Source organism: Aythya fuligula, chromosome 21 (genome assembly GCF_009819795.1).
Source record: "Aythya fuligula isolate bAytFul2 chromosome 21, bAytFul2.pri, whole genome shotgun sequence".
Lineage (NCBI taxonomy): Eukaryota > Metazoa > Chordata > Aves > Anseriformes > Anatidae > Aythya > Aythya fuligula.
Genome location: NC_045579.1, coordinates 5,535,358 through 5,555,934, shown reverse-complemented (window position 1 = coordinate 5,555,934; position 20,577 = coordinate 5,535,358). Strand labels below are relative to the sequence as shown.

Sequence of the window (20,577 nt, the reverse complement as noted above, 5' to 3'; positions counted from 1 at the left end):
CGATCCTTTTCTTCCCGTTCCTGTCAGCAACATCAGGATTTTAGTCTTTTGCGCATTCAGGGTGCCCTGGGCTTTAGGGTCCCCTGTATAGGAGGATCTGCTCGCAGAAAGGGGCTGGTGCTGGGACGCTGAGGCCAGTGGAAGGAATGGGAGAAGGGGAGCTGCAATCCCTAGCAATTTACTCTAGAAAAGGGGTGCAACGTTGCCCTGCCTCCTGAGGGTCAGGGGAAGGGGCAGCGGGACTCCTGCCGCCCTCCGGCTGGGTCCTGAGCAATACCCCGGGGAGGAGGGAGCCCGTCGTGTCTGACATCCTAACTATGCAGGTGCTCACGGCTTCCCCCGAACGGGAAACGGAGGAAGGAAAGGGCGAAATCATTCCCCAGAGCACCCCAACCCCACACTGTGTGGACACGAGGTGTCAGCATCTGCCCCGGGGCGATCCCGGGGCCGGAACTGGTGCTGCGCGCCCCTTGCCTCGGCGGGGCTGTGCGTCTGTCTGTGTGTCCGTCTGTGCGTTGTACCCTGTCCGAGCGGGGAGGAGAACCCGTCCCGACCCTCTCCCAGTGTTAGTTCAGTGGTGTCTCGCCCCAAATATCCCTCGTGCCCTTTCCCACGTGAGTTTCCCCCCCGGCTGAGGGGCGGCTCCGGGCTGGGTGCGGCGATGCGCTTCGCCCACCAACCCCGCTGAGGGTTGCAGGGGGATGGCCAGGGTGGGCAGAGCCCCGACCCCACACGGGGCAGGGGTTTGCTTGGCCATCCCGGTGGGCAGCCCCCGTCTAGCCATGTCAACCCGTCGTCACTTTGATTTCTCTGTAAGTTATCCGACTTATTTATGTGGAACTCTTGTTTCTCGGAATTTTTTGCACTACGGGGGACCGGGGAGGGGATACAAGCAATACGAGCCAACGTGGACAATAAAGATGTTTTCTTGAATACAGGACCCTGTCTTCTGCAGCCTTTCTTCTCGCTTCCCTGGCCCTGCTAACACAGAGACAGGCAGCATTGCCCCGTGCAGAGGGGCTGGGAACGTCGTCCCCAGAGCAAAACCAAGGCGAAGCTGCTGGTGGTGCTGGAGCCCACTGGGAAAAGCCCAGCCCGAGCCACGGGGGCTTTAAGGCAGGCTGATTTACGCCTCCCTCTGCCTTGAAATTCCACTTGGGGCTCCCCAGGAGTCCCGATCTCCAGCTCTGCTGACAGCTTTCCCCTGCAGTGGAAATGAGAACCAGCCCAGAGCCATCCCTCCCTTCCCTCCAGCTGTCCTGCCCGGGGGCAGGAGCTGCTGCCTGGCCCCTCCACGAGCTGCTGCCACTCACTGCTGGCTAGGGGGGGGAAAATGCCAAACCCATTTCATGGGGAGGGTGAAAAGGGCAAGGAGAAGCTGCGTGGCAAGGGGTAACCACATCCTGCGGGGGCCCGGAGGGGAATTTTCCCAGGCGTGCACCATCCCACCCCTGCAGCAAAGCCCCGACGGTGCACAGCAGCCGCAGCACGCCTGGCTGCTGCCCTGCCCTCCTCCTCACCGCTCTCTAGGCTCGCTGCTGGGCTTCTATAAATAACTGCTGTGCTGCAAAAAGCTGCAGCCCGTCTGTTTCTGCCCCTCCTGGGAGCAGGGCTGCGGAAATTTGGGGAGCCGCTGGCCCCCGTGCGCCCGGCAGGATGGTGAGGGCAGCAGGAGGGGGGCAGCTGGAAGGTTTGGAGCTGGAAGGTTTGGAGCTGTAGGGTTTGGAGCTGTGAGGTTTAGAGATGTAAGGTTTGGAGCTGTAAGGTTTTCAGCTGTAAGGTTTGGAGCTGTAAGGTTTGGAGCTGTGAGGTTTTATTTCGAGCAAACACGCCGGGGGAACAGCACGTTGCTGGTCACAGCGCCGATCGCGTTAGGCACGGCTCTTAGGAGGAATCGTATTTTTTCCCTGAAAAAAAACACCAGTTGTTGCTGCTGGCTGTGATTTTGGGAGGCTGCCAGCAGGCTCCGGGACAGGGCTTTGCTGTTGGAGAGGGAAAACAACTTGCAGAAGTGCCCCTGCCTAAAACATCGGGGTTTTCTGGCAGGGGACCCCAAAGAGATGCCCGGCTGCTTTGCCCAGCCGTGAAGGGTTAATGAACTCTGCAAGGCAGAGGCTGTTTTGAAAGCCAGCCGTGTGGAGGCCTTTGACAGGTTTTATGGCATGTCTGTTATCAGCAGCCTCCCCGGGCTGCTGCCGCCTGGCTGTACGACCGGCTCCGTGGGGCTGCGCTGCCTTCGGCCCCGCAGGGCTCCTCCGGCTCCCAGACGGGGCAGATGCAGAGCCCGACAAGCCCGGTGTGTCTGCGAGCTTTCACCTAGCAAACCCCAGGAGACTCGGGCAGCTCTAGGAAAACATCCTCGGCCAGTTTGGAAAACCTCTTGGCCGAGGATCTCCCAATCCGGGAGCTGCTCCAGCCAGAAATGAGCTTTCCTGTTTAAAATGCGCACGCTTTGGGGTTAACCTTGTCCCACTTCTCTGCCCCAGCGTCGTTTCTTTGCGCTTCCTTGCCAGCTGCTTGCTTCAGGGCTGTTCCCTACAACAAGACAGAGCTGCTGGGCTGGCCCTCGGAGCAGTGGGGAGACAAAAGTGCCCCCTGACAAGCCCATAATTACGGGATCGGGCACCTTTACCCCCCAAAACTGCTGCCCCCATCGGCTTCTCCCACTCCTGCCCGATGCCGTGGTCCTGCAGGATCCACGCTGCAATCAGACAGCGGCGATCCCAAACCTTTCCTGCTCAGGGCTTGCAAAACTCACCTGTGAATTCCCTGCGTGTTTTGTGCTTGCCTTTTCACACCCACCTGCAGCTCCAGGGAAGGAGAAGAGTTTCCTCACTTGCTCTGACCGCGCTGCCTGGCTTTCCTCAATCCCTGGAACAGAAATATTTATTCTGCGTCTACCTCCTGCACTCCCATTCACGGCTCACTATTAGCATTACCACTTCCACGCAGCAAGGGGCTCACACCACCGTCAGGAAGCTCTGTCTGGATCCTTTTGAAGTGTTTCTTCTAAAAGTAACCCTGGAGTTTTGCTTATCATACACGTCTCCGTTCGGGATTTGCTTCCGTTGCCAATTTTCCATAATTTCTACATTTTAACGTGTGTGTAACTTCAATATATACATTGGTTTTCCCATATTTATTTCTCTTTCTGCTGTTAGTTACACTTTGAGTCTATTATTGTATTTTTCTGCCATTTGTTTCACTTCAAATCTAACCCAGGCTGCTCCTTTCCAGCTCACACAACTGTCCCGAACACCTTAAGCAATAATCACCGACATTTTCTTCCTGCTCCCTTTTTCTTTTTTTTTCCCAACCAAGCGGTGATTTATTCCCTTTAGCAAAAACGCTCCCGAGGAGCTCTTTAGGGGCTCCAGCCTCGTCCTGCCTGCCCATCTGTGGTCTCCCCATGCACCCTCGGAGCGTGCCAGGGCATCCATCCCTGCGGGTGCCGCGGTGCGCACGGGGAGCCGTGGCTCTGGAGCCGGCACCCAGCCCCTCCCCGCGGCACGCAGCGCGTCCCGGCCCCACGCGGGGAGGGAGGAGAAGCGGAGCAGCTGAGAAACCTTGGCCAAAAGTCTGTTTGCTCGCAGCTCACACCCACAAGAGTCACTGCAGACGGAAGCGGGGAATGGCTGCGTGACACACCGCACCGAGCGCCCCGGCTCCGCGCGCCCGCTCGCTGCTCCCTCCCGCCGGCATGGGGAACATAACTTGTGTTCCCCAGGCACCTGGGAGGTTCAGGCACTCGTTCAGAAGGAAACCTTCGCTGAAGAAAGAGTGAGTACGCTCGGTTTTATTGGGGAAGGTTTTTTCAAGCCTCCACGCGGGACGGGGTGCCCAGGAGCTGCTGGTGAAGGAGGGCTCCTGCGGGGCTCTGAGTGGTGCCGGCGGTGCCAAACGGGATCGAGTGGCTGCCAGCCCCTGGGAGGTTATTGCGGGGCTGTGCTGGGGGATCCCGGTGAGGCTGCCCTGAGGAAAAACCTGATTTGGGTCATTTTGGGTTGAAAAATTGGAAACTCCCCCCTGTGGGGCAGATGCGGGGCGAAATGCCTGATGTTTCTCTTCTTCACCCATAGCTCTTTATACGTGACACCCAGAGCTGCTGTGGGGTGGAAAAGCAGCATTCACATCCCTTTAATTTCAGCCAGCCCCAAATCCCAGCACCCTGCCCCTTCAGCCCGACCCCTGCCTGTACCCCCAGAGGAAGAAAATGCCTGCGAAATCCTCTCGGGGTTTGGTGTCGGGTGCCCGGGACAGCACTCGGGTACCACGGTCCCAAAATAGAGCCCGGGAGGAGACGCTGCCACCGGTCCCGAGTCTCGGGGCTGCCCTAAACCAGGAGCAGGGCTGTGGGAGTCCACGGGAGAAGGGTTGGGGAATTGGGACCCCGAGGGCTGACACCGGTCCTGGCTTCCCAGGGAGATGGGAGGCGAGGAAAGCTGCTGGGCAGCCCCAGAGCTTCCAAACCAGTGCCTGCTCCTTACTGGTGTGCGCATCGGGAGGAGCTGGGGGCCTTGCTGGGAGCAGAAGGAAAGGGAGAGGAAAAGCAGAGAGCTCCCAACAAAACCAGGCTGGATTTGGCCTCTGCCTTCTGCGCAGAACATCCTCCCCTACCCCTTTGGAGGCTCGGTGGAGCCCAGCTGATCACCTGGCTATGGGAAGAAATGATAAAAAAAAAAGAAAAACAACAACAACAAACCGAAACGAAACCCAAACACCAACAGGTGCAGCACAAAACCCATTACAACCGTCCCAGGCTGGTTATCAGCCCATTAAAGGGCTGGGATGATTAGAAAGCCCATGACAAATTGCTTACTTGGCGTTCCGACTTCCTTATTTCTGGGAAGAAATAAGAATTCACTCCGCATCGGCCTCGCTCTGTGTTTACATGCCTGTTTTGTTTCAGTTTTTCTTTTTTTTTTTTTTTTTTTCCCCCTCCTGTAGGCAAAATGGCAAGAAAAAGCTGCCCAGCTTTTTCGGGATAGACGGAGGTGGGGAGCGAGATACGACCGCAGACAAAATCCTGCAGTACATCCCGGGAAAGGCAAGTAGCAACGCATCCTGCCCCCCTCCCCAGGGTTTATTCCCACCCATCCCAAGGCCAGATGTGTGCAAAAAGGGCCCCGAAATGGGGTGGCAGCAGGTTCAGTCTCCCACCCACCACCCTGGGGCTGAGCCCCCCGCCTCTCCCGGCAGCATCACCGACAGCTCCGGGTCCCTAAAGGGGGCTCGAGGGGAGCCGCCGTGCCCCAAAAATTCACGTGCTGGTTGTGGGGTGTGGAGGGCGAGGCGGGCAGCGCGGTGGGAACGTCCCCCAACCCCTTTGCTCCTCTTTTTGTGGTTCTTTGTTTCTGGGTCGCCCCGCAGAGGAAGGGAAAAGGAGAGCGAGCGCTCGGAGGTGATTCATTCCCACGCTGGAATGAGACGGAGCAGGCAGCGTGCACGCGGGGAGCCTTGGGAAGATAATCAGGAAGGGCAGGTCTGCCCCGGGCACGTAGCAGCCCCGTGGCCATATGGCCCGCTTCCCAGCCCCGTTCGGGGCACGCAGGGGCGCACCCACGAGCCCCGATGCGTTTGCTTGGCTTTTGGGGTCGCCCAGGGCCACGGATGGAGCGGTCCTGGGCATGTGCCTCCCACCCCGTGTGGGTATGGGGACAGGGAAACGGAGGCAGGGGTCTGTCCTTTGGGGTTTGAGATGTTTGTCGAGGGCTCAGTGGCCTCGAGCTCGGAGGGGTGGGTGCTGCCCCCTCTATTTGGGGGCATCCTGGTTGGTACAGGGGGAAGATATTTGGCTGAGGGCAATGGGGTGGGCACAGCTCCCTGCCTGCCCCCAGCAGGGCTCGGGGAGGGGGACCAGGTGCTGCCTCCATCCCCCAGGAGAGCTGTGCTGGCCGCAGGTCCTGCAAAAGGGATCCCCCGTTGTGTGTGGGATCCCCTTGGGGCAGGAAGGAGGGTGGGGTGGGGCGGGTGTCACCCCGCCGGGGGGCAGCTGGGATCCCCGCTCCTTGCCCAGCCACAAGCATCTTGTGTGGCCGGGGGAAAGCCACGGTTTAGCCCTTTTCCCACCCTCGTTTTTTTTCAAGGAAAAAAAAAAAAAAAAGCAGCAGAGAGCAGGAGGTGACCGGGTGCTGCGGGGTTTTAGGGCGAGCGGAGCCATCAGCGTGGACATCCCCATCTCAGGGCAAGAAGTTTCTTGGGCAAGAAACACCCCAAAAACCTGTCCCCATGATCCCACCGTGGATAGCTGCCAAGCCAGCCCCCCTGCTCCCACCCAGCACCTTTTTTCCCACTTTCCCCAGTTAAAACCAGGATGGGAGGACGGGGCAGGAGAGCAGGGCCTCTCCTCTGCCTGTTTTATCATCCGGCAGCAGCTTTTGGTGCCCCGGGGGCAGCAGCCCTGCGAGGCTGAGCCCTTCCTGGCTCGGTGATTCAGCGGGGAGTCACCGGGGGCTGCAGGGGCTGGGGCAGGTTAATCAGCAACCGGCTCTACCTGCGGGATGAGACAGCGGGGACGGAGGTGGGGAGCGAGGATGTGTCGGGGTGGGCATGCCAAACCCCAAGAAAAATCAGATTTCCAGGGATCTGTACTGCCGGCAGCGCAAGGGGACCGCTGAGCCGCCCCAAAATGCGCTCATTGGGCAGGGAGAGGGTTTGCCCCCAGCACAAACCAGCCAGAGGAGGGCTTCTGATGGTTATTTCCTTTATTTTTGGCTGCACAAAGTCATGGTGGGGTTGCCAGTGCTGCTTTTTTAGGGGATGGCTGGGTGCGGGCTGTAAACCTGTCCCCCAGTGGGACACCCGGGGACATCCGAGGTGTCTGCCTTCTGCAGGGCCGGGGTTCACGCAGCCTGGAAACTGCCTTTGGACCCGGGCAGAGCATCAGGAGCTTGTGGGAAAGGGCATCGAACAGGGGCTGAGCCCAGCCCAGGGGCTGGCCAAGCCACGGGGCCCTGGCAGGAGCAGCAGAGCCCGTGGTTGTGATGTCTTTTTTGGACAGCAAACGCCTCCAAAGCGCCGCTGTGCCCGGCGGGGACCTGTTCTCCAGGGATCTTGGCTGAGGACCTGCTCCAGCTGCTGGGTTTGGAGGTGTCCAGGGACCTGTGGAAAGCTGGGGGCAGCTCCCCTGCTGCCTCCTCAAATGCTGTGCTGGGTTTGGGTTCCGCAGGGGCACCCCAGGGAAAAAAAAACCCACGGGTTAGAGAAGTCCAGGAGAGCCCTGCCTGGTAAAAAATTGACCAGAACAGTCCCACTTCTTCCTGCAATACCTGATGAGGAATGATAAGACCGCTGGCGCTTGAAAGGCTTCTCAATTACATCTTTCTCAAGAGAGAAAAATCCTGCTCCCCCCTTTGACCCTGGCCGGGCGAGCAGCTGGGCTGTGCCCAAACGGCGCCGTCTGCCTCGCCGCAGCTCCGAAGCCAGGAGGGAGCAGCTGGGGAGCTGAAGCTGGCCCCAAATTTATCTACAGGCTGGTTTTGTTCGTGTTGCACTGTTCGTGCCCTGCTTTGGTGGACTTGTCCCCATCGGGGCACCACATCCCCACTGAAGGTGGGATGTGGAGGTGCTGCTGCCCTGCTCTGGGCTTGAAGGAGGAGTGTTGGGGGCACCTCACCCCTGCAGGGCTCTTTCCCAAAATCACTGCTGGCTTCCCAGCGTCCAAGCTGCTTTTGCATCCCAGAGCCTGATGTATTACAGGGCGATTCCAGGCCAAGATCCATCCAGCAGCATCACTGGGGCACCTCTCTGCTCACCGCAGTGTCCCCGTTTCAGTCCTGCACCCTGCCTCACCCCGCTGCCAGGCTTTGTTATCGCTGCCCCCGGCCTCTCTGGGTGCTGGCAGCAGCTCGTAGCACCAAGGCAATCATTTCCTCTGCTTAATTGCCTCTTGGTGAGAGCGTTAATTGGCAGCCAGCGGGTTCCTGCCTCCAGGGGAGGATCTGGGTGCATGTGCACGGGTCCTGCCTGGAACGAGCCAGAGGGAGACGCGGCGCAGGGAAAGGCTCAGCCCACATCCCCAAAAAGCCACCGAAATCCACGAGGGCGCAGCAGGAGCTCCAGTCCTTGCGGGTGGAAGGCTCCTGGGAGCGGAGAAGCACCGGAGACGGGCAGGGTGATGGGTGAGGAGAGGGGTTAATGCCATTCCCCAGGGCTGAGTCACGGGGGCCCCAGCACGGACCCGGTGCGTGCTGCTGGCTCGCCATCCATCACGGGGCTCAGGCAGCTGTCCCGCTGGCCGCCGGCGCTGGGGGAGCGAGGGCTGAGCAGGGTGAGAGCTGTCACCCCATCCCCGTGCGCCCTGGCTCCCTGCTAGTTCCTGGAAATGCTGCTGCAACCGGGGGGGAGCCACATGCCACCGCCACAGCCCTCCGGCACGGGACAAAAGCCAGCCTGCAACGAGCAAAGCGGGGTCCCCCCAGGGTCTGTAGCCAGGGAAAGCTTGCATCTCCCACCTGCCTTTCTCTTTTTCTCTGGAATTAGTATCCCGGAGTCTGTGGTGTGCCTAAAATTGATATTTCAGTCTCGGATGTGCACGCAGGGTGTGGATTTATGGGGATTGTGTGGTCTTGCTGAGACACAGCCCCTCCTTCACCCCAAATAGTCAACCAGCCTCTGGGAAAAATCAAACCAAAAAGAGCGTTCCCAGAGGAACTGCAGGGAGAGCTTTTCACCCCGGGGCTTGGTGCAATACCCCAGGGGCTTTTCAGTGCAATAGGGGTGTGGGGTCGGTGTCATTGCACAAGGGAGGGATTTCCATAGAACCAGGGCTCGGGAAATAAGAGAAACTCCCCGCGGGGGAGGCAGCCTGTGCTTGCTGAGCCTGTGTCGATCCTTGCTCCAGTGAATTTAATTCGGATGGCAGGGGGTCAGCTGTGGCGACCCTAAATGTAGGATGTGCTTCTGCGCCCCCTCTTTCCCACCCCATAAAGCCTCCTTTTAGCTCCCCAGCTCCCCAGGCCTGCCAGCAGCACCCGCAGCCAGCACGCTGGCATGGAGACCCAGCAACAAACAGCAGGGGCTGGGCACCCTCCCAGGGCACCTTTTGGAGGACGGGTCACGCTGGGAACATCTCCTCCATCCCTCCCTCCCTCCCACCTCTGATTTGTTTCTCCTGAATCCTTCCTCCAGCACTTCCAGAACCAAGAAAACCAAAAAGAAAACCTGGACCAGAGGTTCCCCAGCTTGTTCAAGAAGGGAAGGAGGAAAACAGTTGTCAGGAACCTGGGGAAAATCATCTATTACTCCAAGGTCAAGCTAAAGCTTCAGCACTGCCAGGTAAATCACGGCACGTGCCTGCGGGCTCGGAGTGGCCCTGCAGGGCTGGGAAGTGACGAGCAATTTTGGGCAACGGGACCCTTGGGGACCTCCTCCAGTTATGGCTTGTGTCCGTCAGAGCTCCCCCAAAATGTTTGTATTTTCTGCAGGAGGTGAACGACTGCTACCTGGAGCTGTTCCAGTCTTACCTGTACTTCCAGTCCATGGGCTTCAACGGGCTCACCTACCAGGTAGGGTGGCACAGCCAAACTGGGGGCACTGGGAGGGCAGGACAGGATGGGACAGGAGAGGGAAACCCCGCTCCTGGGGATGTGCTGGCCGCCACTGAGCAAGCTTTTCACCTGGTGAATTCCAAGCCAAGGCTGTTCTGCCAAAAAATCACAGCCGAGCAAAGGCTGACCGCGCTCTCCCTCCACGGGAGTGAGCGTCTGCAACTGGGCACTGCTGTTTTGGGGATGTTCGGAAAATTTGTCCCTTTTTGAAATGATTTATTGTCTTCCCGGTCACTTGAGGTTAACGCAACGTGACAGTGCAGTCTCTTGAGTCAGCCGGCAAGCTGGGCTTCAGCCGAAAAGACACATGTCAGAATACAAACAACATCACAAAATCCCCTGTCTGCTTTCTAAGCAGCCCCTCGGATTATTAATTCTAAAGGAATTAAAAAGGAATTAGTGTGCCAGCAGTGGCCCCTAGACATCAGGGCAATTTGCATCCTTTACAGCCCTTGTTCAGGGAGCCCACGACAGGGAGCACAAACTTGTCATCCATCCCCGTGCCTCGTTGCAGGAACCCAGCAGCCCAATTTTGCTTTATGGGCATTTCCATCTGGTTTTCTTTGCTAAATCGGCATTGTTTTGTTGAGTCCTCTCTTCAAACCAAAAGATTTGAAGCCTACAGAAAGCTTCTGGCCAGCAGGGCAGTGGACATCCCGAATATTTCCAGATTTCTGCCGTCCAACCTGCTGGGGCCGGGGCTGGGCTCCCAGTCCCCAAGATAAAGGAGTGCTCGTTGCCTGTCCCCTGAGATAATGGTTCATCCTTCTCGTGCAGGGACTGCTGCCTTTGAAAGAGCTGAACGTGTGTGAAATTGAGGCTGGGAAGAGCCCGGGGCAGGAGGATCACGCCTTCCGCATCACAGGTCGGTGCCTCCGCGTGCGCGCTTCGGGAGGGGAGCAAAGGGTGCATTAGTCACAGCTGCCTGCTCTTTGTCCCCCTCTGACCCAGTCCCGGAGGAAAACACACGGGGAGAGGAGACAGGGAGGTGATGCTCGTCCTCCCACCTCCCCACGGCTCCAAAATTCCTGGCCACGGATGCCCAGGGATGCAGGGCCGGGAATGGGGCTGGGTGGGAGCGCAGGGGGTGGGCTGATGGGGCACCTGGTGATGGGTCCTGCAGGAGCTGAGCATCCTGGTGTAAATTTGAACACAAATTGGAGAAGTACTGAGAGGTGGATGGCCCCACCAGCAACACCAGGCGGGTGCCATCAGGGCACAGCATCACTTCTTCGACTCTCCCCCAGCAACACCCCCACCTCCATGAGTTTTTAGACTTTTCTCGGTGAGATCTTGCTTTATAAAACATTTCCTGGGATATCAACCTGCTGCAGCATGGCTGGTGAAGTCCTTACAGAGCTGCAACAGCCCCAAGCCCCCAGGAGGGGCAGTTACAGCACAGAAATTAGTGGCTAACCCTGCCAAGACAGAGCCAAGGAAGCTGATGCGTGCCCTGTGCCCACTGTTAGAAAGCCACTCAACCAAACAAAAATAACATATAAAAAGGAGCTGGGAAAAATGACCCACTGGTTTTAAGGACTGCTGGGCTGTTGCATCATTGAGCTGCGTGGGGCAGGGCTCTTGAACCCTTTTTGGCAGCCGAAAAGACGAAGGAAATCTCTGCACAGGGCTGGGCGGACGCGCTCTGAGCGCGCTGAAATGCGGGTGAGCGCGGCTGGGTGGAAAATCGCCCCAAGCTGTGCTGGGTTTGGGTCCTGCTCAGGGGAAGAACAAATCAAGGCTCTTCTGGCAGAGGGAGGTGGTTAGGAAATAGTGATGAGGAGAGGCCGGGGAGGCAGCGGTGTGTAGGAATCCCATGAGATCAGCGGAGCAGCTTTATTTCTCCGCCAGAGAGGGAGAAACCAAGGCGCAGCAGGAGCAGAGCCGGGTGTGTGGCCTCAGCTTGGGAGTCTTTTGTCCCATGACTTGGCGACAGAAGACACGAGCCCATCCTCTTGCGAAATCCTGTGGATTTCCCCCAGGAACTGTGTTTTTTGGGCAGCTCAGTGCCTCAGAAGGTGCCAGCACCGTCGCTGCTGATGCCGGCACCTTGGCTGCTCCAGCCTCCGGAGCATCCCTTTGCCCCTGCCCCAGCTGCGGATGCTGCAGCAGCTTTTTGCTGGCTCCAGGGTGGGAACAGGCTGCAGCCATGCAGGGAAGTGGCTTCATTGACCCCGACGTTCCCCTGGGAGCCTTCCCACGGAAAGGGGAAGCGCGGGGCAGACGAAGGGCGCACGAGGGCCGGCACAGGTTGCTCAGCCCCTCTGCGTCACGGCGCTGCCGCAGGCTGTGCTGCTGGAGTTCCTCTTCTCCTTTTTCCCCCCCTTAGCACCCGGTTGGATGTGGCAGGGCAAGCAGTGCCATGCTGGGAAAAAGTCCTGCTGGGAAAAAAAAAAAACTGATGTGTTTTTTTCATGAAAAAAAAACCATCTGTGATGGTTTGGGTGCTCCGGGAAGGGCTTGGAGCTTCCTGAACATCTGGATAACGTTGTCACGTATACACCCTCCCAGCTGCCCTGCACAGGGCAGGGAATCTCTTTATCTCTGCTGCAAGGGCCAGGAAATCAAGGCAGGGGAAAAGCCCGGAGTCACGCGGGTTGATGGGCACATGGATGCCCAGGGCTGCGTGCCACCGAAGCGCTGCGATGGGGCTGAGCGCCGTGGCTCACGGGCTGCCGTTCAGCTGCCTCAGCTTCCCCACCTCTCTGTTTGTGTTAGAGCATTTCCGGACAGACAGAGGTGTCTCAAAGTCTTAATTAACCGATAGATAATGCGGGAATTGTGAGATGACAGGCGCTCCACAGGAGGGCAAAGTACCGTGTTTCTGCCGAGCGCTCGTTATCTGAGCACCTCCAAGCCCCATGAATCCAGCTCGTATGAAGCATGCACCCAATATGGCTTTAATGTAAGACCACGGGTAAATTATTAGTCACGACATCCATTCTGCAGCGTGCCAGAAATGATTATTAACGTCATTAGGTTGTCTCTGCGGTGAGTAGCAGGGGGGATGTGAGACTGGGGCTTGTGCTACGGAGGGAAAGCCAGCTGGAGACGTTAAACCCAGCAAGGTGCAGGGCTGTTCCCCCTTCCCAGGCCACGTCCGAGAGCTGCTTCAGCTCATTTGGCACAGGCCCTATCTGGTGAGGCAGTAAATAAACACTTTGGGAAGCTGCTGCTGCTCCATGGGTTTGCAGCTGAAGTGAAACCAAGAGCACCGCGCCGGTTCGGCGAGGCGTCACCGCTGCTTTCCGCTAGCCGACGGGGGCTTGCGGAGTTACAAGCTGCCTGCTGCTCTCAGGCGTGACTTTTGGACTCTTGGACTTTTGCTCCTGGCCTGGTTTGGGACTGAAAAAGGGCAGCCAGAGCTAGAGGTGACCGTGGGAGATGAAGGTGCTGGTGGAGTTGCCTCCTGAGAGCTTCCCAGCAGCCCGTCCCTTGCCAGGAAACGTGACGGGGTTGGTGACGGCATTGGCTGGAGCTGGGTGGCCAGAGAGCAACGTCCCAAGCAGCCCGGGGTGTGATGTGCTGAGCCAGGACAGCCCCGGCCAGCTGATTGCCCTGTGATGCTCGTGCCCTTATCTGCTCGTCTCATCTCGTTTCTCCCAGGTCCTTTGCTGAATCCCCTTATCGTGTTCTGCCCGACTGAGTCAGAGCTGAAGCAGTGGCTTTATCACCTGGAGAAACAGATCCAGCTCAACGGAGGGAGCCTGGGCTTGCCCTTCCTCTCTCAGGTGAGCGTCTTGGGCTGGTGAAGCTGTGTTGGGGGGGGACAACCCCTCCAACCGGCCGTTTTCAGCATTTTCCAGCACTTTTTTCCATCCTCCTTTGGGGCTCGGGGCTCCTCCAGCCCGGAGAGTGTGAGCAGAGGGCAGGGGGCGAAAAGGCAGCGGAGCTCTGGCTCCACTTCCAAGTGCTCCCTGCTGTGCTCGCTGCGATTTCCAAATGCTGGGTGGAGATGTGGGGTTTAATCCTGGCCCGAGCCCCGGTTCTCCAGGCTGGCTGCTTCCCTGCAGCAGCCAGGAGCTGCCCCTCTGGGTGGCACGTGGGGTCTGGCGGGGTGCGGGTGCCAAAAGGGAGCCCTGCCGCCCAGGGGTGCCGCACCACGAGGTTTGGGGCAGCTTCGGAGGAATTCTCACCCAGCTGGCTGCTGGTGCAAATGTCCCGAGCTTGCAAAACGTTTTTGGAGGAGGAGGCTGGGAGCGGGGTCTAGGAAACAGGACCAGATTCAAGAGGCTTGCCTTCTCTTCCAAGCTTTAGGGGGTGTCCTCCTCCCCTTCTGCCTCTGTCTGGATATTCCCCTCTGAATTCCCCCAACGTGCAGATGATGCTAGGCTGGAAAGCTGCCTCCTGCACAGATTTATTTGCCCTTTCCTGCCTCCGCCCTGCTTGAGAAGCGTCCTGCCATGGGCCCCGTGCTGGCTAAGCGCTTGGGGGGGGGGCGCACTGCCCTGCTCCTCAGCCCTGCTCCCGTCCCCAGGGTGACTGGCAGCAGAGCTCCATGGGGAAGGAGGAGCTGCGGTGGTCCGTGCAGAACATGCCTGTCCAGGAGTGGAGAGGGACCCAGCGGGAATCCCTCGGCAACGTCATCTGTGCTTCCAAAGTGAAGCTCCAGCACTTGCCTTTCCAGGTAGGACACAGCCTCGGGTCGGCAGGGCCCCGATGGTGCAGAGCCCTGCGCCAGGGGGTCCCCGAGGGCTCCTTTCACCCCGGTCCTAATAAATGGGACGAGGTTTGTCACCGCTCCTCCGGCCCTGCTGCGGTGCCAGGGGGTGGCACGTGTGCGCAATGAGCGTTTGGAGGCCGGGGGTGGCAGCTGGAGGCTGTGGGGTGGCAGCAGCTGGGCTCTGTCCCCGGGGCTGAGCCTCCCTCCTCTTTGCTTTTCCAAGGAGCAGCACGACCGGCTGCTGGTGCTTTACCCTTCCACCCTGGTGATCGTGTCCGAAGAGCACAACAGCTTCTACTTCAAGGTCAGTTCACCTGCAAGCCTCTTCTCCCTCCCTCCCCAGCCCACCGTGGCTATTCCAGCGCGGCCCCAGCTCTTTGTTCCCCTCCACCTGCCTTTCCCTGCGCTCCCCGGCTTGGCAGGGGCTCTCCCTCCTCGCTGCTCCTTTGCCAGCTGGCAGGCGAGCAGGCAGAGGGATGTTGCAAGCCATCTTCCCATGAGAAACACCTTGCCCTCCTACAAAAACCCCGGGGGGAAGGAGCTGGCTGCCAAGGCTCTGGGAGGAGGAGGTTGGCGTGCTCCTGGGCGGCCGTGCCGGCGGCTTCCCGAGCCCCTTTCTGCGGCACTGCTTGAGAGCAAGGAGCACGGGAGCTGCATCTGCGTGGCCTGAAGTGTGAGCCCTTAAAACCCCTTGCCAGGATTCATCCTAGACACGGCTGGGATGGCTGTTAACCAGCCCGGTGCTCCCCGACCCTGATTTCTCATGCTGTAATTGTGCCAAGACAAGCTGTGCACGCCAGCAGGTGCAGCGGCACCGGGACGTGGTGGTGCTGAGCTCAGAGGTGTCCTCGTTAGCTGCTGAGACAGGAGGCAGAAACCAGGGATGAGGAAGCCGTGTGGAGGTGGAGGGCTTGCGAATTTCACCGTGGACCCGCTGGGGTCCTTCGTGCTTTTTCCCCCTGCCCGTGCCACTGCCCTGAGCGCTGCAGGCTGCTCGTAATCCAAGCGGGAAGACCTGCACGGAGCATCCCGCTGGCTGCAGGAGGCTGTGCCCGCAGTGGGAAGGGGCACGAGGAGGGATGCACACCGTCACAAGCTCTCCCCTCTCAGCCACCTCGGGTGTTTTCCAGCAGCGGGTGGCTCCCCCGACACGCCTCCGACTGCGCCTGCTTTCGGGAACGCGTGGTTTGCAGCTCCTGGGAACGGGGCACGGTGCAAGGGGGGGCCCTGGGCTGGGCTCCCGGATTAACTCATCCCTTTTGAAACCTTAAACCAGATTTGTCTTCCCCGGCCACGCAACGCTGCCTTCCCACGGTGCCGGAGCGTGGGTCCGCGGGCGCCTCGCTAGCGGTGCCGAGGGCAGGGCTGCGCGGCTGACTCACGGCCGGCTCCCTGCAGCACCAACCGGCTTTTCCACGGGCGTGCCGGGGCACAGCAGCCTTCTCCCAGGGCTCCTGCGAGCCGGCTTCCCTTCCTTCCCCGTGAGCAGACACCGAGCCCTGCCTCTGGTGTGCCAGGGAAGAGCCCGGCCCTTTTGTTCCCCGGTTTTGGGCAGGAGCTGGTGCGCACGGGGCCGACCCCAAGCAGCCGGTTCTGGAGAACCGCTGGTGGGAAAATGCCCCGGGCAAGGCGTTGAGGGGCACAGGGGGGCTTCTAGGATTATGGGGATGCCCCAAAAAGGCTGGACGGGCCGCACAGGCAGCGTGCATGCTGTTTGCAAGGGATGCTCTGTGCCTGCCCTGCGCCAGCTCCTCCAGCCCCCACCCACGCGCGGCACCCGTGTGAGCCGAAGCATCAAAGTCCACCTCTGACAGCAGCGGGGGAAACTGAGTCACAGCGCGGAGCTTTCCCTCCCACTTCATCCTCCTGGCTCTGCTTGGCCAGCAAATTGCTTGGCTGTGCAGGAGAAACGCTGCACAGCAACTGCCTGCACAGGTCCCCGACACCTGCAGGGCACGGTGGGGACAGTGAGGGTGTGATGAGGGATTTTTTTTGCCAGAAACCTGATTTTTGCAGCTGGAGAACTCAGGGAAAATGGACCCCAAGCTGCTGCATCTTTAGGTTCAGTGTCAGGGCTTTGCTTGGTTGGGGGCCATGGTGAGGTGGGCGCTCGGGTTTTGGGCACTGCGCAGTCCCCCATGTGCCATCCTGGCCAAAATTGTCTCAGGGCCATTGCCAGCAGCAGGGGCACGGTGACCAGGGAAGGGGAGCAGGGGCTGCAGGGGCAAAGGGACAATGTCCCACTCAGCTCACAGAAAGGGCGAGAAATGAGAAATAAAGCAGGGAGCTCATCGGTGAGCCGTGTCCAGCACAAAATCTGCTTCAGCTGCTCGCAGAGTGGCATCCACACCTGAGCCCCATAGCCCCGGAGCTCACGTTTCCCCCGCTGGCATTTACGGGGCTCAGCCCTGCCTTGGTGAGGCTTCGCAGGGGGGGATTCCCCTGGTTGGGGGGGGATTCCTGGCTGCGAGGCTGGAAATCCCAGCCCGGCACGTCCTGCCTTCTTCAGGACCACGTTTGCACAATTTTCTGGAGAAGCCAGCTGCTAAAGCGTGGGAAATGAAAGCAGGGGAAGGCATTTTTCTGAGCTCCCTTCTCGGGGAGGGCTTTGTAAGGACACCCACAACTCGTGCAGCCACGCTGCCTTCCCAGGCTTCTCCCCCTACCCCATGAAGATCCCCCCGCTCCCTCCAACCCAGCCTGCTCCTCGCTGCCAGCACCTCTTCCCGGCTCTCCTCCTGCTCCCAGCTGTGCTGGCAGAACCTCACTGCCAGCTCCCGAAGCCTCTTGGCTTCCCAGGAGGGGGATAAATCTGGTGCGAGGGAGCGGAGCCAGCGGTGCCTGCTCGGGCGGGCGCGCAGCCCCCGCGTGCGCTCAGCCTGCTTCTCTCTCCGCCAGGGCGAGCTGCCGCTCAACGCCATCCAGGTGTTTTTTGAAGAGAACGAGAAAACCTCCTTTTTGATAGAAGGTGAGTGTCCGCCGTGCCGAGGGCTGTGCCAACAGCGGCTGCGGAGTTTGGGCTGGGTTTCGCTGGGCGGCTGCGGGCATCCCGGCACCCAGCCGTGGTGAACGGAGCCACCCGGGTGCCATCGTTTGGATTCGGGCTGCCTCTGTCCCTGCCCCACGAAGGCACAGCATCCTCCTGCGGGTCCCGTGCTGCTCTGGATGCCCGTGAGATAACGGGGAGGGATGGAGCAGGGGGGTGCCCACGGGTTTTTGGAGGAACCGCCGCGCGCGCCTGCAGTGCCAGCGGGGCTCGGTGCTGTTTTGCAGGCCGGCTGATCAATTCGATCCGGGTGATCTGCCGCAGCTATGAGGATTACGGGGAGTGGCTGGACTGCCTGAAAACAGCCCAGTTTCGGAACGCCGACTCCTCCCTGTCCGGATCAGAGAGCTTTTCGGGATCAAAGCAGCCACACCTCGGCCAGGTAAGAGGCGCTGTGGGTTTGCATGGGTCCCGATGGATGTCTCCGGGGGCTCTGCCCATCCTGCCTTTGGCCCTGTGTGAATACTCCTGTGACACAGCAGGATTTGCTTCCAGAGCCCTGCTTGAAGGCTCGAGGTGTGCCAGGGGAGGTTTTGTGGAGGATTTCTTCCTGGAGAGGACAGTTGGGCACCGGGATGGGGTGCTGGTGGAGCCCCCAGCCCTGGAGACATTTCAGGGAGGTGGAGGCATGGCACTAGGGGACATGGCTCTAGTGTCTAGGGGATGGGGTCGGGGTGCTCTGACACACTCCCCTTCTCTCCCCCAACAGCTCGGTGGCAGCGGGAGAGGCTCGCTGGCCTCCGACGGCCGCACCAACTCCTGGGCATCCGGAGGGAAAGGGGCCACCCTGACGCACCTTTCCCAGAACAGCGGCTCCTTCCACGACGCGCAGTCCTTCGTGCTGCTGTCGGAGGGCAGGATGCTGGAGGACCCGCTCAGCCCCGGCTATTCCCAGCCTCTCCACGTAAGTGAAACCCCAAAACCCAGGACATTTGTGGGGTCAGAGCGATCTGTCCAGGTTCCCCGGGTGGGCTGAGCTCACGCGGGCTGTACTCGCGGCGCGGCGTTGCAAATCTGTGCCTAGAGCCTGTGTTTGTCCTGGCTCAGCTCTGTCACTGCTGATAAGGGAAAGGCTGATATAGAGCCCCAGTTCTTAAATTCTCTGCATCAGGGCTGCAGGTCTGGGTTGCAAAAGGCCGGAGACAGCCACAGGACCATGGGGGTGCCCAAGCGCGGAGCGATGCCCGCGGCACCCCGAGCAGGGCGGTGATGGTGCATGCCCAAGGCTGTTGAAAAGAGCTCATTTTGTCTTCTCCTCACAGTGCCTGCCCCACACCAACTGGCCAAGCACCGGGCTGCCCTCGCAGGAGCTGCGGAGGGGCGGCAGCGCCAGGAAATCCAAAGGCAGAAGCGGCCAGGACGCGGAGAGGACGGCGCGCGGCCTCATCCCCGAGCACCCCGGTGGCGAGCTCGTGCCCGCGGCGTACAGCGAGCCCTACTCATCTCTCAGCTCATGGCATCACCCCACGGCCTCCCCGTCGCACCCGGAGCTGAGCAATGTAAGGGTCTGGGGGGTCTGGGGGCTGCCCTCCTGCTTGGGGAAGGGGTTGCCCCAGCAGGGAACTGGTGCCCGTTTCTCTCCGGTGCCTCGTGCTTTCCTCACCGGTGCTGTAAGGCAGCCGGGAAACCATTTCCACAGGGGCCAGCCCCCAGCCCCTTTTTCTTTCCCCTTTTTCACACAGCTTTTGGGCTCCAGAATTTGTGCCCCTGGCAGGAAAAATTCTTTTCCTGCTGTCTGCCTGAGCCCGAGCAGATGTGGCACTGCAGGGCCGGCGCGGCGGGGCAGGGCATGGCACGGCTCGGTTCTCCTCCAGAGGGAACAGGTTTCCCCTGTCTTATCGCTCGATGCCAGCGGCACAACAGCCCCGGGAAGAGCCAGAACCCACTAAACAAAAGCCCAGACTGAGATGTCGTCCAGCCTCCAGAAACTGGAGATGAGTCAGAGGCTGATCCACACCCCCCGAACAACCGGGGGCCTGTTGGAGGCGATATTTCTGGTTCTGTGCACCCCTTAGCAGCCTTTTGGCTGGTGCCCCACGTATCACTGAGCCCCCTCTCCCCCCTGGAGGGCTCCTCCTGACCCTGACCCTGAGCTGCCCGTGGGTTTCGCTCTCCTCCCTTCACCCCTGGCCATCCTCCATCACCCCTAGTGGGGTGCTGTGCGCGACCTGCACCCGTTCTTTCTCTCACAGCGAGGGCTTTTGGCACTGGAATGTCGCAGAACTTGCAAGGCGGAGAGAAAAACCTTGTTTGGCCTGAGTCTGCAGCAACAATCTGCTCACAGCAGGGCTGGTTTGGGGGTGGTGGTGGGGAGCAGCCAGTCTCCACGGCAGGCCATTTGTTCTGTTTAAGGTCCTGCAGTGCCCGAAGACCTCCCAGCCCCTGCCCAGCAGACACTGGAGGGAGATGCCGGGGGCGCAGAGACCTCCCCAGCCTCCTGCTGATGCTCCTTACCTCGCCAGCGTGAGTTCTGAGAGCAGCCCTGGCTCATCCTGGTGCTGGGGAGCAGGGGTGGCGTGAAGTGCCCCGGCACTGCATGGCTTCACCATCCCCATCAGCACATTATTTTTTTTTTTTGGTCCTTTCCAGGTCTCCTCCCTCCCAGAGGAACACCTGAGCCCCTTGCTGCAGCCACCAGGTGAGACCCTCAGGGTGCGCAGCCCCTTCTGCTCCCCCAGCATCACTCGGAGAGGGGCCGGGAGGGCACGTGGGGGGACTCGTGCACATCCTCCCTCTTTCCTACCCCTGCTGGTGATGGAGCAGGCAGCCGAGGGGCTCTCAGCAGCTCTCCGAGCTCAGTTTTGGCTTCCTGCAGGTGACAGCAGCGGTGCTTACGACCTGCCCGAGGGCTTCTCGCGCCGCGGCTCCGCTGCCTACCACGACTACGCCGAGCTGCAGAGCTTCCAGAGCGACTTCAGCTACGACAACCTGTGGGAGGCCGAGGGGAGGGCGCCCAGCACCCCGCAGGGGTCCCCGACACCCAGCCCGCACTTCTACCAGGCCTGAGGAGGGGTCCCACGGCCAGGCACACAACAGCCCCCCCCAGCCCGGCGGGGTGTGGGGAGCAAAGGGAGGGGATCTGTGATGAATCCTGAGAATTGCTGTTAAGCCGAATCTTCCCCCTTGAGCTCTGAGGTCTGGGGAGGTGTAAGGGACCTGCCCGGCACAGGACGTGAGGTAGCAATAGGTGGGGTTGTCCTGCGAGATCGGGGCTGTCTGGCAGAGATGGAGAAAACAAGCCAGGGTCTTTGGGGACATTCTTTCCATTTTACGCAAAAAAAAAAAAAAAATCCTTTCCTGATGGTGCTGGCTCCAAACCA

The 20,577-nt window shown here is 60.0% G+C and overlaps 1 protein-coding gene across 1 annotated transcript; it reads left to right on the top strand.

Moving 5' to 3' along the window:
- The first annotated feature begins 3,700 nt into the window (after window positions 1–3,700).
- PLEKHN1 (pleckstrin homology domain containing N1) lies at window positions 3,701–20,263 on the top strand. The gene is made up of 15 exons (XM_032201687.1): window positions 3,701–3,780; window positions 4,948–5,047; window positions 9,130–9,276; window positions 9,426–9,506; window positions 10,326–10,413; window positions 13,155–13,279; window positions 14,026–14,175; window positions 14,435–14,515; window positions 17,110–17,179; window positions 17,485–17,639; window positions 17,967–18,161; window positions 18,520–18,756; window positions 19,610–19,720; window positions 19,847–19,895; window positions 20,073–20,263. Exons 1-15 carry the CDS (start codon window positions 3,701–3,703, stop codon window positions 20,261–20,263), a joined length of 1,860 nt encoding a protein of 619 aa, XP_032057578.1.
- The last annotated feature ends 314 nt before the right edge of the window (window positions 20,264–20,577 follow it).